This window comes from Mustela nigripes, chromosome 15 (genome assembly GCF_022355385.1).
Source record: "Mustela nigripes isolate SB6536 chromosome 15, MUSNIG.SB6536, whole genome shotgun sequence".
Classification (NCBI taxonomy): Eukaryota; Metazoa; Chordata; class Mammalia; order Carnivora; family Mustelidae; genus Mustela; species Mustela nigripes.
The window spans coordinates 75,337,773-75,356,215 of NC_081571.1; the positions used below are offsets into that span (position 1 = coordinate 75,337,773).

General features: G+C 37.1%; 1 protein-coding gene and 1 non-coding gene across 2 annotated transcripts in view; both read left to right on the forward strand.

Annotated features, from left to right (window-relative positions):
* The window catches only part of ITGBL1 (integrin subunit beta like 1), a 213,247-nt gene that overhangs the window by 69,688 nt on the left and 125,116 nt on the right, over positions 1 to 18,443 (forward strand). The window contains exon 3 of the mRNA XM_059377440.1: positions 16,129 to 16,275. Within this exon, the coding sequence (XP_059233423.1) occupies positions 16,129 to 16,275 (147 nt within the window). The remainder of the gene's footprint in view (positions 1 to 16,128; positions 16,276 to 18,443) is intronic.
* Positions 8,674 to 8,780, forward strand: LOC132003017 (U6 spliceosomal RNA). Its single transcript, XR_009400097.1, has one exon. It is a non-coding gene; the product is annotated as a U6 spliceosomal RNA (small nuclear RNA).

An 18,443-nucleotide genomic window follows, 5' to 3' on the forward strand; every position in this document is an offset into this window, starting at 1 on the left:
TTTATAAAAATTAGAAAATATTTGAATTAAGCTATTGTTTATACATGCATATGAATGAAATAAAATTATAAAGGTAAGCAAGGAGGGGCACCTGGGTGGCTCAGTTGAGGTTGGGCATCTGCCTTTGCTCAGGTCATGATCTCAGGTTCTCTGTTCAGCGTGGAGTCTGAAGAGTTAAAGCAGAGGCTGGCAGGGAGCACCTTCCTCTGTGCTCCCTCTCCCTCAAATAAATAAAATATTTTAAAAAATAAAGAAAAGGAAGGAAATCAAACAAAATTCAAGGTAGTTAGTGCAGCTGGGCAGAATATAAGGGCTTCGGTACTCACTGTGAACTGATTCTTCACTATCTGGATGGTGGGTACGAAGTCTTTCATTTCATTGGTAGATGTAAAACTGTATGTGGGTCTTATACCCTTTGGTGTTTATGATACTGCATAACAGAACAGTTCACATAGCCAAAGCGGAAAAAATCTAAACATTTTAAGGGCCTAAAATCAAAGTAAGAAAAAGAACAATAAACTCAAAGAAGTAAATGTTAATCAATTAGAAAATAAAAATACTAGACAGAATAAAGAAAATCAAAATTAAGTTTTGAAAACTAGACAGTCTTACTGCACACTTAAAGAAAAACAAAAAATCAAACAGGTAAACTAATAACAAAAGAAACAAAATGGAAAATAACAAGCATAACCAAAATTACTGTTTAGTAAAGCAACAAAAATAAAGAGAAATATGTTATGCATGAAAATGCATATATTAACTACAGAATTAGCATAGTTTAAAAAAATGTAATGAACAATGATTTTTCCAGAAAGATTGCAAATTCAGTTGAGTCTATCAATGTCTGGAAACATATGGTCTATTAATCGGATTAAAAAAAGACAGAAGGGGTGCCTGGGTGGCTCAGTGGGTTAAGCCGCTGCCTTCGGCTCAGGTCATGATCTCAGGGTCCTGGGATCGAGTCCCGCATCGGGCTTTCTGCTCAGCAGGGAGCCTGCTTCCCTCTCTCTCTCTCTGCCTGCCTCTCTGTCTACTTGTGATTTCTCTCTGTCAAATAAATAAATAAAATCTTAAAAAAAAAAAAGACAGAAAACTGCTCACTATCAGGAATGAGATGAGGATGTTCACAACATAGTTCTACTCAGTATTTTACTGAAGATGCCAGCAAGTGATGTAAGAATAATTGTATAAAAATTTGGAAGAAAATGTATTCTGAAATAATATAGAGTTAGGTGTTCTCTATAATTTCAACATAAAAATCAATCTAGATCAAATAAAACACAAAACAAGACCTTACTGATTATAAATTTTAAAAATCTCTCTTGAAAACTTTGCAAAAAAATGAAAATAACCCAAAACTTTAGACTACCAAGACTAATACTGTCAGAATTTTCATATGTATAACATATCTATTTATGTATCTTTTATGTACTTATCTGGTGATCTACCTTTTCTCAGAATTTGTTGCTAGTTTTTCCTTTTTCCTTATGTATTTTGTGAATATCTACTTTCCATATTTTTATAATTATCATGGTAACTAATGGGTTTGCCTTTTTGCTAGCTTTAATGAGCTCACTTTTTGTGTGACTGCTTTTTAATTTATTAATTCCTGTTTTCATCTTAAGTGGGTCCTTCATTATTCTTTCCTAAGAATTTTTATTTTACAACTTCTTTTTTAAAGTAAAAGCTTAATTTGTGTTCTTTTTTTGTTCATTCCATATTAAATATAACTGAAGCAGGTAAGTTCTCCCTTTAACATTTCTTTAGATGTACACAAAAGGATCTTATAGTGTAAAACAAAATAATCTCCGTGATACAGATTTTAAAGCCTTGATGAAAAAAATAACTAAATGTAAGAAAAAACAATTATTTTTCCTTTACCATCATTAATTTCAGATCATATATGTTTAAAACAAAACAAGACCAAATAACCACCTGAAAAAAAATTTATGCTGGTAAGTAGTAAGAGAAATATAATAGTTAATTAGTTGAAATTGACATTCTGTTTATATTATGCATTAGTGTGTATCTGTGAACTTATCCTAAATTAACCTTTAAACTTAGTGTGTTTAGTCCCTCTCTCCAAAATAAAAAGATTTTGTTTATAAAAAATTATTTGTAAACCAATCAAAAGAAATTGAACTCATCTGCAGTTGACAGATGTCATAAAAAATATCTACTATAATTTTGAATACTCTGATTGACACGGGTTATTTGATAATATTCTGTTATATGTTGGCAAGGGTATCCTTACACATTTTTTTTTTAAGACCCTATTTATTTATTTGACAGAGGCACAGCGAGAGAGGGAACACAAGCAGGGAAAGCAGGAGAGGGAGAAGTAGGCTCCCCGCCAAGCAGGGAGCCTGATGCAGGACTCGATCCCAGGACCCTGGGACCATGACCTGAGCCAAAGGTAGACGCTTAACAACTGAGCCACCCAGGAGCCCCTAGCCTCATGCATTGTTAATGAGAATGTATTTAATAATGTTTTGAGACAAATATGTCTATATACATTAACATTTCAGTGATATGCAATAGTCTTTCATCTGTAAACTCCACTTAATAATTTATCCTACTGATCTATTCATACTTTTGCACAAAGATGCATATGTAAGGAAAAATACTTATGATATATGAATACTTACATACTTATGTAAGAATATGTATGTAAGAATATTTACATACATATATAAGGAAGAATACTTATGACAACATTGTTTATATAAAAACAGCTGCATGCTCACCAATAAAGAATAGCTAAATTATTGTGGCTATATACAAAGGAATGTTATGCACCTGTTAGAAAGAATAAGGTAGGTATATATGGGCTAAGATACTAATACTGACCTATTGATACTAATGTCAATAGTTTCTGGGAGATAATTCTCCATGCATCTCTTCTATTTCTGTGTTTTTTTTATTTACAGGGGTATTGAGTGCTTTTATTCCAAATTATCTTTTCATGGGTATTTGTACAGAGAGCAGTCTTGGAAGATAGACATGTCTCCTTTGGGAGCAAAGAGAACTATTTATAGATTAGTATAATAAAATAATGTCTCCTTGAGGGGCAAGTTCAAGTATGCTTACTACCCATTATGAAAGAGTCAGGATGCATCTCTCTGGTCTTCCTCTCTTCTAACACACTCTATTGTATGTACCAGCATCATCTGGCCCTCATTGGCCCTCATTGTGTTGTTCTGTGGGAACTGGGATTTAGTAAGTGATTCAAACTGATATTTCAGGTACTGCTATTAATGTGAGTAAGAGAGTTCTTTGACTCCGACCCACAAGTCTCATGTCTCCATGACATGAGTCGAGAATACGTGAAGTTGTAGCAGGCTAGTTGGTTAGTTTCAAATAGGATAAATACAATCTCAGCCCTACTTCACAGTTCTTGATAAAAGTTCTCCAAGATTTTAGGTGTAAAAATAATTAAAACTCAGAACAACGTAAATGTTATATTACTCATTTTAAGAAAACTGGTATGTATATGTAGCAGGATTCAACTTTACATTATTTATCTTGAATCTTGGATATTTAGATATGCAAAAGAAATATTGCTTATAATTCCTTTTCACTTTTCTCTAATATTCTTCGTGAGCCTTCCTCCTGTTTTCCAACTGCTCCCTGAATGACAGGGAAAAAAATAAAATAAAATAATAAAACATAGTTCAAGCCTGCTTGAAACTTAGTTTGATTCAGTAATGTAAAGACTATCAGGGTTAATTAACTCTCTTCTGAATAAATGCGCCATTGTTCTTTATTCCTCCTTTTTGCCTTATCTTTTGTCAGATGCATTGGGGAATATGGATTTTACTAATGTTGTATCTGTGGGCATAGGGAGGTGGAAGAGAAGGCAGAGAAGGACAAGACATGGGGGTGGGGAGAAGAGATCAAAGGATAGAGAAGCAACAGATAAGATAAAGACCTAAATGTTGATTGAATTAAGTAATAAAAAGGTTAGTAGTCATCTCAGAAAAACATCCGTAGAGTGGTGGGACTGAACTGAAATCTGAATGTGCAAGACAGTGAGTCTGGGAGAGAAAACTACCCTTTTGGAGATTGGAATAAGAAAGGGAGAAGGGACTGGAATAGAGATTAAAATTAGGGACATGTGTTTCAGAGAAGCTGTATTGATTACATGGTGTAAAGGAGAGTCATGTTCAATTTTACGGTATAAAGGGAAGGTGCTAATTACAGAAGCTGAGCTTGAAATAAAGTAGCGAAGGAAGTAGGGCTCCAGAGAACCAGAAGGCAAAGAAATCAAGGCTCCTTGAAAAGGATCGGACCTTGATGTGGCCTCTGGAGAGGGGCTGGAGAGAACGTGAAGCTGATGAATGTGGGGTCGGAGGAGAACAGGAAGTCTAGGGGTTTCACTCGTGCACCTGAGTTTGAGGGTAACCCAGGTAAGTGGGGACCTTGAGAGCTTGTTAAAAATTTGGAGGAATTATTTACAGACATTAACCAAGAATTTCCTCTTCTCTAAGTGAGGATGGTAATACTTGTTTTCTTTCTTTTTGTGCTATTTTGATAATAAAATGGGATAATATGAATTAAAGTGATTTTTCACTTAAGAGTTTACGGTATATTTGTTATTATGCACCACAGAATATTTTGGTAAAGGTATTTTCCAAAGTAAATATCTGTATGCCCATGCCAAAAGGAAGACAATATACATCATCTAGAATGATTAAAAATGAGATACTTTGGGGGCGCCTAAGTGTCTCATTCCGTTAAGCTTCTGTCTGACTCAGGTCATGAGGTTCTGGGATTAAGCCCCTGGTGCGCTCCCTGTTCAGCTCCCTCTGCTACTTTTCCTGCTTGTGCACTTGCTCTCTCTCTCTCTCTCTGTGTCAAATAAAAAATGGAATACTTTATAAATTTAACAATAGGTGAAGCTTATCTATCATGAATTATAATGACTGCAGACTTTCAGAATGGGGAATGCCATGGCTCATGAGTTAAGAACAGGGAAGGCATTTTGGACTGGGGTGGGTCAGCTTTGAATTTAATCATATCTTCACGTGAAGATATTCCTTTTCTTTGGAACAATGGTCCCCACTGTTTCCATGCTCTTTTCTACTTCTCTGGATGGCTTAGCTTTAAATGGTTTCGAAACATCTGCGTGAAATGGCTGTCACAGCAATCTTTCCTTCCCTTTTGAGCACCTCAGTGCACACCTCAGTACAATTTGCCCCTCCTCTACAATATCCATGGTTTCTAGATGAGCTCTCTTTGTCAAATGAGCTGTGTCCAGTTTTTACTCCTTAAGAAATGAGGTAGGGATATCCCAACAGAGTTACAGAGTATTATATCCTTCCCCTCCCCAAAAAATGCTTACCCTATGGCTTTATATCCCATTTAATTTTTTTGTCTACTGATCTAGGTTTTTAAAGTTTTTTTTTTTTTTTTTTAGGAACTTTGAAGTGACAGCTCATTTTAAAGTATTTCTTACCTTGTCCATGAAATGCTTTTCAAATTTTATAAAATGCTTCATGAGTTACTGAAGAGTTTTAAAAATAAATGGTAATGAGTTCAATTTGGTCTCCATGCCAACTACTGATATATATTTTCCTGGTGACTGATCTTTATATTGTAGACAGTGCATGATTTAATGTCTCTGCTTACAAGAGAATGATTTTGCTTTTTTTTTTTTTCCAATTAAGTCAACCAAATTGTCAACAACTTTTATTAACTACCTACTTTATAACAGCTTAGAACAGAGGTACCCTGGGGAGTTACTGAGTTAATAGAAAAGGAAATCATTGCAATTAGTGGATTTACAGTAAAGTTAACTGAACATATAAATGTTAATTTTTGAACTGAGAAGGAAATAAAAAAATAAATTGTTGCCATCTGCTCCCCTTTAGTTGGATGAGGAGAAAATAACATTCCAAAGAATTACTTGATCATAACGTTTGGAGATTATGAGGTGATCGTAGATAATCCTTCACTGAGCCCTTGCACAGACTTATTTAAGGAGCAATAAAAGAGTTCTTTATTAAAAAAAGACAGGTTTTATAAAAAGTGGACTTTACAAAAACTCTTTATAAAAGTTCAGACTTTTTCTAAAGTCTACTTCTTGGTCATAGTTTGGAAGCTTTGTTTAGGGGAGGATTTGCACAGTCCATAGGAATTTAGTAATGCAGTAGAGCTAACAGAGATGTGTGGTATTCTTTTCAGGTGAAGGAAGTGATTTTATTGTCTAGAAAACAGGTTTGGGGAATGGATTAGAATGATTAGAGAGCTAAGCCATGAAGAGTCATTTGGCCTGTTTCTCAGTAATTGCCTAAGCAGTGTGTTTCACTAGGTGGGGAATTTCTACTGATTTTTTTCCTATTGATTTTAGACATAGGCAAAGAGAATTATATACTTCTGTTCAGAGGTTTTTGCCTTCTTTAACCTTTAGGTTGGTCCTGGGTACAGTAGGTACAACACTCAGGTAAATGCCAGCCATTATTGATGGAGACATCTCTGAGGTATATGGATTAAAATGTGCTGAATAGGTCAGTGGGTGGCAATTACCTTTTAAAACAATAAACCCAGACATGTAGAATGGTAAACCTTTATTTTTCCATCATTCTTCTAACAATACCTTGAACTTCTGTATTACTCTGTTAGGACTGTCATAACCAAGTACCACAAACTGGATGGTTTAGGCTACAGGCATTTTTTTGTCCCCCTGCTCTGGGGCTAGAAGTCTCAGATCAAGGTATCAGCAGAGTTATGTTATGAAGGGGAATCTGTTTTATCCCTCTCTCTTGGGCTTCCAGAGCTTTGTCGGCCATCTTTGATGATCCTCGGCTTATAGAAGCTTCATCCCGGTCTTAATCTCTGTCTTCATCTTCATGTGGTGTTCTCTGTGGCCAGATTGCCCATTTTTATAAGAACACTAGTCCCATTAAGTTAAGGACCCACCCTACTCCAGTAGGAGGGCATCTTAACTAATTACATCAGCAATGACTTTGTATCCAAATAAGACCACATTCTGAGGTACACTAGGGTTAGGATTTCCATGTGTGAATTTGTTGGAGGTGGGGAGAGATACTATTCAACCTGTAATAGCTCCCATGCTACCAAAGATAGAAACCTTATTTAATTTGATTCTGGGCATGCTCATTTATTTGGGGTTTCCTTGGAGTGGAGATAGAGGATCTTTGGGGGTCAACTGCTCACGGCCCCCAGGGCACCACCTCTGCCTTCTTATCCCCACTCATGTTCTGTTCTGTGGTTGCTGGCTTCTGTCTCGTCTGCCATTTACTACATCTGTGCTTCCCATTTGATCTCTGGTTGGCAGTTTTGTAATTCCATCTACTCATTTTTATCACAAGCACTTATTAGGTAGTAACCTTCCTTCTCCCCAAAATTGTGATTGCCATCCTGCCCCAAGCTGGGTCAGCAGGACAATTGGTGGCCTGTGTTAGGTACTTGCAGCTTTCACAGACATTTCTGTTCTGCTGAAGCTGTTCCAAGCTGGTCTAGAGAAAAATGTACAAGGCTTCTCCAGGGTTGTGCAGTGGGACCTCTACTCTGTTTCTCTGTGTCCCATACTTCACTCCCAGTGGAGGGGGCAGGGACAGAGATAGGGCCTTTCCTGGAGACCCTTTCATACCTCTACTCTGCACCTCCCACCCTGGCTCAGCATATAGCCCTCCAATGATAGTGTCCTCCCATTCAGATAACCAAGCATGGTCTACCTGGCTCTTCTAGACCCTCAGGCTGTAAAGGTGACTCTGTCTCCTTGGCCCTGTGTTTTATGAATATGAGTCAGGATTCTCACATCTCCTGAATGCCCCTCAAGGTCAAAACAATGTTCTTTAACATTATCACTTATAAGAGTATTGCTTCTAACAGATAATTTTTTTCTTTTTTAGAGTTTTGAGTGAAATACTACCTAAAGTGTAGAAGATAAAATTGATAGGATGTTTCCATGATCTAGCTTAAGAAATAAAATCTTTCTTCTATTTTTTCAAACCCATTGCTTAAAACTATTGTCTCAAAACTCTTGAACACATCTCAAAAAATTGAATTTACCCATATACGTGTGCTCTAGGGCCCTGTGTTACCCTTTCTCATGGGGGAGATGCACAGTTCCTTAATGGCTGTGAGAATAAGGGCACATGTAGAGTTTACTCTATAGACAATCATTAGAACTTGAGATGAAGAAACCTAACATTAACAGATGAAGAATATTATTGATTTTCATTAAAAATACATATACAAAACATTTGGGGAAAAAAATCTCAATATTGTGAGGGATGCCGAATACAGTCTCATCATCCAGTGCTTCCATATTAAAAGAGAAAATTCAGAGTCTTTCTAAGTCTCATATATGTACTTATGTACACACATGAACACATATATGTATCAATAAGCACATACACATACATATACATGTCTCTCCACTGACCAGATTTCTGGGCACACGTATTTATGTACTGGGCAAGGAGGCAATGGTGAGTGTGGAACTTCTTTACTTCTTCAGTAAAGCTGAAGAGATTTCACTGGTCTCAGGTCTCCTGTTCTGGTCACAACATTCTGAGGTGATTCAGTTCATTTCAATTGACTAAGAGATATTGGTGGATGTTAAGTTTCTAAGGCCTGAGTGCCTTCTGTCATTTGGTATAATTGATCCTAAGAGACACTTCTGAATAAAAGACCCCAACAGGAGTGCTCACTTTGGCTGCACATATATTAAAATTGGAACGCTACAGAGAAGATTGGCATGGCCCTTGCACAAGGATGACATGCACATTCATGAAGCATTCCATATTTTAAAAAAAATCTTTAAAAAAGAAAAAGAGGGGGTACCTGGGTGGCTTAGTGGGTTAAAGCCTCTGCCTTCAGCTCGGGTCATGATCCCAGGGTCTTGGAATCGGGCCCCACATCGGGCTCTGCTCAGCAGGGAGCCTGCTTCCTCCTCCTCTCTCTCTCTCTCTGCCTACTTGTGATCTCTGTCTGTCAAATAAATAAATAAAATCTTAAAAAAAAAAAAAAAAAGACCCCGACAGGGGACAAAAGACCAAGGCAGAAACTAAGGGAAGTGAGGCCATTATTATTATTATTATTACTTATTTTTTATTCCAGAAGAGAGTAAAGAATCTCTATAAAGATTTTGGATAAATAGGATGTTAGAGGTGGGTGCTAGAAGGAGGGAAAGGGAACAGAGAACGTCCCTCATCTTGTCCGGAGGCCTTTTCCCTCTGTCTTTCCCTCTCCAGACACCTGAGAAATGCAACACATGTTCTTACGGCCATGGAGGAGCAGGCAGGGAAGGACAGCAGCTTCCTGGGTGGTATAGATGGAACGGGCAGGGAAGACACTTCCACTCAAGTGTCGTAGAAGAGACATACCCTGCCTCCCTTGAGGAATACTGAGTTCACATACTTTTGACTTACCAGACCAAAAACAAAGAGAACCAGGCCAGACAAATGCAAGGATTAATTGGCTGAAGGTCACAAGGCCAGCTGTGATAGAATCTGTACTAACAATGAGGATTCCTGAATCCCCAAACTTGGGTGTGTGTGTGTGTGTGTGTGTGTGTGTGAATTTGAAATAATTTATATAGCTTTTTCTTTGAATTTAGGAAACTTAAGGTGTAAGGCTCAACCAAAATACAATGTCATGCTTTGCTATAATTTATATTTCGTCTCTCAGTCTCACATTACCAGATTTCTCATTGTGAGTCTTCTGATTTTATCAGTACTTACCCAAAATTCACATTAAAAATATACATATCAGGATAATTTATCATATTTTAATGGGTGCTTTATAACAAATAGAATTCTGTGTCATGATTGTTTTCAGTAGCAAACAAGATTTGTTTTCATATGCTGAGTGACCCACTTGAAGAAAGTACTCTGCTTTGTTATGAGGAAAAGAAAATAATTCAGGCCAAAGTACGGGTTTTTTATTTTTTTAATTAATTTATTTATTTACTTTTTATTTATTTTCAATATAACTGTATTCATTATTTTTGCACCACACCCAGTGCTCCATGCAATCCGTGCCCTCCCTAATACCCACCACCTGGTTCCCCCAACCTCCCACCCCCTGCCCCTTCAAAACCCTCAGGTTGTTTTTCAGAGTCCACAGTCTCTCATGGTTCACCTCCCCTTCCAATTTCCCTCAACTCCCTTCTCCTCTTCATCTCCCCATGTCCTCCATGCTATTTGTTATGCTCCACAGATAAGTGAAACCATATGATAATTGACTCTCTCTGCTTGACTTATTTCATTCAGCATAATCTCTTCCAGTCCCATCCATGTTGCTACAAAAGTTGGGTATCTACCAATGTTAGCATTAATTTGAAATAGTAAAGTCTGATAATTTTACTGTTGAGTGTTTTCACCAAGGATTACCAATAATCCAGTTCGGGGCATGTGAATTCCAAAAGGAAACAGCAAAAAGTAGACCAGTGCTGCTGTCTATGCCACCAATTTGTGGCTTTTACTGACACCATCTTTCCTAGAACAGAAAGGGTCCAGTCTGTGGCATTGCAACTAAACAGAATGGCTATCATGGAGAAAACACAGCTTTTCAACTTATAAACTATGTGACCTTGAGCAAGCTAATTACACTTTAGTCCTCTTATTTGTAAAACTGGGAAACAAAAATTTGTCTCACTGGCTCCTTCTAGAAATAAAGCCGACTAACCTGTATAAAGCACTTACCGTGGTATCTGGAAGGCAGTAATTACTTGTGTCCCTTTCTTCTAATTTTCTGATCAAGGTCACGTGGCTGACTAGTGTCCAGGCAATTATTAGAGCCCAGACCTTTTATTTTCTAGGGCAAATCTCTCTTCTACATAGAATTCTTCTATTATTCACATCATAATGTTCTCAGGAATGGGAAGAAGAAATATCTGAGAAGTCATTTTTTTGTTAGCCTGAGAAGCAAGCCAGGGACTGGTGCCCTTTCTTAAAAATAATCAAGTTTCTACTGCTAATTGAGATAAGGGATCCTTTCACAATCTTTTCTTAGAATTCTAGGTGTCATAGTTAGTTCTTTTGTTTCTTTATATATAGAGAGGGTGGGGGGATATACAATGACTCACAAGTGGAGAAAACTTGAGTGTGTCTTTTATTAACTGAGCTTGTTTGAATGCACTGGAAAATAGGACACAATGCAGGCAGGGTCAACCGAGTGCTCAAATTAAAAAATCTGTTTCAAGGTTACCATGAGGCTCTAGAATGCTTTTCCCCTAGCTTACTTGGCTCCCAGAAAGAACCTTTTTTTTTTTTTTTTTCATTATTTTTTCACCACACCCAGTGCTCCATGCAGTCCGTGCCCTGTATAATACCCACCACCTGGTACCCCAACCTCCCACCCCCCCGCCACTTCAAACCCCTCAGATTGTTTTTCAGAGTCCATAGTCTCTCATGATTCACCTCCCCTTCCAATTTCCCCCAACTCCCTTCTCCTCTCTAACTCCCCATGTCCTCCATGCTATTTGTTATGCTCCACAAATAAGTGAAACCACATGATAATTGACTCTCTCTGCTTGACTTATTTCATTCAGCATAATCTCTTCCAGTCCCATCCATGTTGCTACAAAAGTTGGGTATTCATCCTTTCTGATGGAGCCATAATACTCCGTATATGGACCATATCTTCCTTATCCATTCATCCGTTGAAGGGCATCTTTGTTCTTTCCATAGTTTGGCGACCGTGGCCATTGCTGCTATAAACATTGGGGTACAGATGGCCCTTCTTTTCACTACATCTGTATCTTTGGGGTAAATACCCAAGAGTGCAATGGCAGGGGCATAGGGAAGTTCTATTTTTAATTTCTTGAGGAATCTCCACACTGTTCTCCAAAGAGGCTGTACCAACTGCAGAACCATTTTTAAACATCCAAATGTTAAAACACAAATGAAAAATTATGGTCAGTATTCATGAAATAATAATTAATAATCGAGATTTTTCAAGTTTTGTTGTGATATAATTGACATGCAACACTGTGTAAGTTTGGCGCATGATGGTTTGACTTACATCCATTGGGAAATGATGACCACAGTAAATTTAGATAACATCCATCATCTCATATAGGTACAAAAACATTGTTTGTTTGGTTTTCCTTGTGATGAGGACTCTTAGGATTCATTCTCTTAACAATTTTCACATATACCCTACGGCAGTGTCAACCATAGTCCTCATGTTGTGCATTACATGCCAAGTACTTCTTCTAACTGAAAGTTTGTACCTTTTGAGCACCTTCTTCTGACTCCCCTCCCTGACCCCCTGCCTCGGGAAACCACAAACAGTTCTCTTTCTTTATGTGCTTGGAGTCTTTTTGTTGGTTTAATTTTTTTTGTTCTTGTTTTTATTATTCCTACATATAAGTAAAATCATACAGTGCTTGTCTTTCTCTTTCGACTTTAGCATAATGCCTTCAAGAGCCATCCTTGTGTCCCAGACAGCAGGATTTCCTTCTTTCTGGTGACTAGCACTTCATTGTATGCATATACCACATCTTCTTTATCCTTCTGTCTTATACCTAGTATCTGCCACCTGTGCATCTACTGTCTATCTTATTTTTTAGCCTTTGAAGACTTGAAACCATAGATGTAAAGCTAATCTGATGGGCACATTAGTTTTGGCAGTTTATTTTTATCCAGAATATCAGTAGACTTGGAGGGGAGTTCAGTGCTCTCCCCTTATCTTTATTAGTTTTTTTCTTATTTGGAAAAGAAAACTACTGTTATTTTTTGCTAGTTTATACAAATGGCTAATTGACTTTTTAAAAAAAGTTCTTCAATACTGGTCAGGTATTCCCATTTGTTCACAGTTTGTTTTAATTTAAAAATAAAAAGCAGTAGCTTCTCCACTGTGCACTAATAAATTCATCACCACTGCCTCTGGAGTAAATTAGTGTTTTTGCGTTCCTAAGGTAAAAGTGATCCAGAAGTAATGGGGGAGCCACTGATGGCTTTAAAGAATCACAAAACGGAGTTTATTATGCCTTTGCTGGGATGCCTCGCCTTTATCATTGGAGATAAAGGCAAGGCTTAGCTCCCCTCTGTGAAGCCCTAGGGAAAGCTGCCAGGCCTCCACATTCTTCCTTGAACAGGAGAGGAACTACTAGATTTTACCCTCCACCATGGTCTGTCTTCCCTTTCTAGTGACTGGGCTACACCACTGACCATCCTGCAAGCAACAAGAATAGCCATTTACTTTTTCTTCCTTATTACTTCGGTAGGAATTGTTTTGGCATTTTCCTGACATGCTTGTTTTGTGTGTGTTTTCTCCTGACTCCTTGGGAATTTATTTGAAGGTCAACATGTTTATTGCGAAGCATGTTGGATTGTTCATTTTAAGCCTACATTTTTTAAGTGTGGAAATTGAGTTATTTGAGAAGAATCTGAACTGGAGAGATGAATGGTGACAGGCAGGAATGGGAATGCATTGCTGGTTAGGATTTCATGTAGCCAGCAAAGACCACCTTTCAACCTTGGGCAATCAGAGCTCTCTTCTGGGCCTCATGATTCAGGCATTCTGCTTTCGTTCTCTTGAGCCGTCTATTCCCAACGGGCAAATTATTTGAAAAATGGAATGTTTTTTTGAAGCCATATTTGTGACACTACAATGGAGATGAGCTACATAATGTAAGTACAATAATGTAGGAACCTAATTCCCTGAGCTCTGCTCAAGAAATTAATGACTGTAGAGAAAGAGTAAAAAATAGTCTGAAGATTATTTTCTGTCTTAAAAAAATTATATATTTCCCTACAAATTAGGTTGTACAGGGTATTACTTAATAATTCTTGACATTAAAAAATTGATTTCTGTTCACTTTCCTAAATGGGCAAAAGTGAGCCAAGGAGGCCTTCATAGGGTATAAAGTTTAGAAACAATAGAAAGGCAGACCCTGTCCTACACTGGCTGTCATCTTCACCTCTGAGGAGATGCTAAATGAGAAGCTGAAAGTACATTATCTAATACAGTGTTGGTCTAAGTGTGGTTTAGGAAATTCACATAGGTTATGAAAGAGATTCCCTAGTAAGAAATACTGTATATTCTGAGCAAAAGCTAAATCATTTTTTCACAGCAGGACATGAAGAAGCTTCCGTGTGCTGATTTATATCATAATCCACTAAAAGAAGAATATAATGGTTCTCTTTCCCATGTTTACCACAGCACCTTTTATGGGAGGGGTTTCTGAACTTGGGCCTCCATGAGCTAACTTTGGTGTGTGAGCACCTGAGAATATTACTTCTACTAATGCTTCCTTGGGTCAGTCTGAGATGGAGGAGTCTCTCTCTCAACTCTGCATATTTTTTAATTTCCCTCCTATTTCTAAAATTTACCCCTCTCCCTGTAAAAAAAATCTGTTACCTTTGGTCTCCCCACCATTACCCATTTCCATCATGTATCACTTCGGTCAGGGTCTGAGATTGTCCCATCCAATATAAAAAAAGTGAGTGTTCTTTTATTGTAGATTCAGCAAATCAGTACTACTGCATTTCATTCTCTTCTAAATCACTCCTATTTTCTTTGTTATGGATATGAAGCTACATTTTATTGGGATGGACCATATGGCAATAGCTGATATTAAACTGATGATAGTGGCAATCCATGTCGTTCAACCTAGGATGTTAATATTATCAAAGAGAATTATAGTTACCAAGATATTTCTTTGCAAAAAGAGACTTAGCTACCTAAAGAATTTGGCTTAATACTTTCATAAATAGACTGGATGGTTGGCAGAAGAGATCACTTACGCTGGTAAATGATACCAAGTTGGCTGAGACTGACAATATCATGTAAGGCCAGACAAGAATGCAAAATGATACAATCAATTTGACAGTAATGTGCACTGGATAAAATGAATTACAGTTAGGGTGCATGCAAGGTTTTGTTTTCAAAATAGAATAATTAATTTGAAAAATGCAACAGGAATAGAAACATTTACTTGGACTGGGCAATATTCAGAGGAGTTTTAAAGTCACAGCCAATCACAGAGTCAGGCTCTGCTGAACAGGCCCAAATGGGACACCTCTGAGCCATTCATTCTGACCGACCATCTGGACCTCATCATGTAGATTTTGGCTGCCACACTGAATGACTATTGGCACTAGATCAATGGTTCCATTCTAAGGTCTATGAACTTCAGGCATTGGGACATAGCATTATTATTTTGAGTAATATAAGAATGCTCTCCCTGCAGCCCATTTAAACTCTGTTCATCTTTCCAAACTCAGTTAAAGGTCAAAGGGTTCAGAGATTATCTCCATTCTTATTTCTATAGGAGACATATTGCTTAACTTAACACAGGGTCTGACAAACATTTCTGGCTGACGATAGCACCAGCTTCTTTGTATATGGACCTCAACTTTGAACTTTTTAAGTTACATCAAGACAAGAGCCCAGTATTATACATATATTATATTTTGGTAGGACTTGTGTGTAGTCAATAAAAACACTGGTAACATTCATCAACTAAGACTTAAGAAAGTTAGTTATCACAACAATAAAAACAGCACAATGTTGATTTGAGAACATAAATGTTAAGAAATTTCTGTGGAAGTAGAGGACCATGGCTCTTATCTTTTTGATTCTTGAACCAAATTTTCTCATTAAGAAACAAAATATGTAATTATTTTTGTGCCAATCATATTCCATGATGGTATTTAATATAGCCATTAAACTTTATTACATTCTAAATTCCAATAAATCTAAGTCAATGTTTGGTTTAGTGGAGTTTCATGTAAGATTTGTTACTCAGAGGTGGTGGTTTTATGTGTTATAAAATGAAGTAAAATGGAAATAATTTTTATTGTGCTTTCATGTCTTAACTGTGGAGGTGCTAGATGGATTTTTTTTTTAGTGCTAAATTTTCTGACCAAGTATATAATTAAACTTCTGGTTTATTCTTTATCCTCCTGCTACTAAAAATTAATTAATGGTTTTAGAATGATTTATCAACTTTGGTTATTGAAGTAAAATCCACAAAATACATTATACCATCTACAGTAGCATTACCCCTCAGCCCCTGTAATGTATATGTGTTTGAATTTATTAGAGCTCAGTCCCGAACCAACGTCACCCTTGAGATTTTCAGTTACAGTAATGAGTTCCTTTGGAAAATAATTCGAGACTAACTGGATGTTGTTGAATTCTCAGGCCATGGTAAGTGTGACTGTGGCAAGTGCAAATGTCAGGAAGGTTGGTTTGGGAGTGCGTGCCAGTACCCAACTCATTGTGACCTGACGAAGAAAAAGAGTAACCAGATGTGCAAGAATTCTCAAGATGTCATCTGCTCTAACGCAGGTAAGAAATCCATCCTATGAAAATTCTTAAATAATGCCATTTTGGTTTTTCATGGAAAAAGGTAGGCGTTGAGAAATGTGGAACCTCTGAGAGAGACTGCTTTTGAGTATATTTTTTTGAAATGAAATGCAGATAAATCAATAGGGGGAAAATGTCATCTTGCTGAGACTGGCAAGTTTGATGCTCCCCAGCTGTTCCGAATGCCTTCTTCAAGCAGGATATTCACAGGAAACAACACCCCAACAACATTTTATGTAAATTGTGAGCCATGATTTTGAATGCTGGATTAAATCTTTCAAAAAGGATTTTTATAAGCTGACTTAATTATTTTCTATTACAGTTCAAGGGTGCTTTGAATTTATACCTTAGCATCAAATAGAACCAAAACTTTTTAATTGGATAGAAGCTTTAGATGGACTGGATGTGAAACTCATGAGAAAATATAGTGAAATCACAATTTTATGTTTGGTGAAAATATTTTTACATCTCATAGAAGACATTGAAAACTGCTTTTTAGAAATTTATAGTAAAGCTGTTAAAATTAATTACCCAGATCATATAAAACAAAGCAACTGGTTTTGGTTTCATTAGTGCATAGCTGATGTTACTAAAATTCAGTACTCTTTTCATATTTGGGCACATGGGACCTCAAAAGTCCACTTTTTCTAAAGACTGGTGGAATTTGGGAATTCTCAGGTCCAAAGCTGGGAGCTTTGATTGAATTGTTTTGATGGGTGTAGTTTGGGCTGCAGTGGGTTTTTAAAGCTTTCCCAGTAATTCTTTTGGAAAACCCTGGGTGTGAGCCATTGTTTTGGATGCTGAAGACAAGTTTTTGACTACAAGAGTAGTGACTATCTTCCCTCTTGAAGTCCCATTGTAGGTAAAGTCCTCCTTGGTTCAGAGCTATCTCTTTCCACAGTCTTTGACTGCAATGAATTGCCCTGTATAGATGAAGTGCAGTAAGAGTATTTTGCTAGTAGGAATCAAGGCTATACCCAAAGCAAGTTATGAGTGGATGGGTCAGCACCATGAATAATGGTCTTAACAGTCAGATTATTCACTGTGTTAACTGATCTCCTTGCTTCTCTCCAGCATCTTAGTCTTTTCTGTCTTCTCTGTAGAATTTTTCTACCTCCAGTTCCTAATCTCATCCCTACATACACACACATACACACACACACACACACACAGCCTCGCATGCTTACCATATAGTCTCATTGTTTTGAAAATGTCAAGCTTTCCAAACATTTTTCAGTAATAAAGCTTGAATTCTGCTTTATTTCTTTGTTCTTTTTGGCTCAATTTATAGATTGTTTATTTTTCAAATCAAATCTAGGTTTTTTTTTTTAAGTAAAACATTATAAACAAATAGGATTAGTTTAGGAATCCACATGTTTCAACATTTAAGTGAAAAAAAAAACACATGATTTGCTACATTAACATCCTTTAAAGAAGGAATTTACAGAATTGTTTCAGGACGTGATGAAACATACTTGATAAGATAGAAAACACAGTTTTAAGATACCTGAGCCTCTATCTTTTTTTAAGTCAGTATAATACTTTTGTATAATCAACCACCCATATTCCAGTTTCATTCACTGACCGAACAATGTCCTTTACAGCATTTCCCTGCCTCCGTAGGATCAGTCGAGGGCAGAGTTATATTTAGCTGTCATCTCTTGTTAGCCTCCTTTAATCTGGACCATTTCCACAGACGATGGTGTTACAGCATTGAAAATTTTGAAGAAAATTCTCTCCAACCTTTTTTTAAAAATAATCTATATAATGTTACTTGTTTTGGCTTTGTCTGATGTGTTCGCGTGATTAGATTCATGTCATACATTCTTAGCTGAATCACCAGATAGAGGATTCTGTGTTCTCAGGATGTGTCATCTGGAAGTCCATGATACCCATCTGCTCTCACTGGTGAGGTTAATTTTGATCACACGGTCAAGGTGTTGTCTGATGTCTCAGCCCTGTAATTACTGATTTTGTCCTTGTAACGAATGAACAGTCTGTTGGAAACTCTTAGAAATTATAAGGCATCACATCCTTGTCAAAATTACCCCCGATTTGCATCACCACTTCCTCATATCAGGGAGATCATATGATAGTTGTCTTTCTCTGCTTGACTTATTTCGCTAAGCATGACACGCTCTAGTTCCATC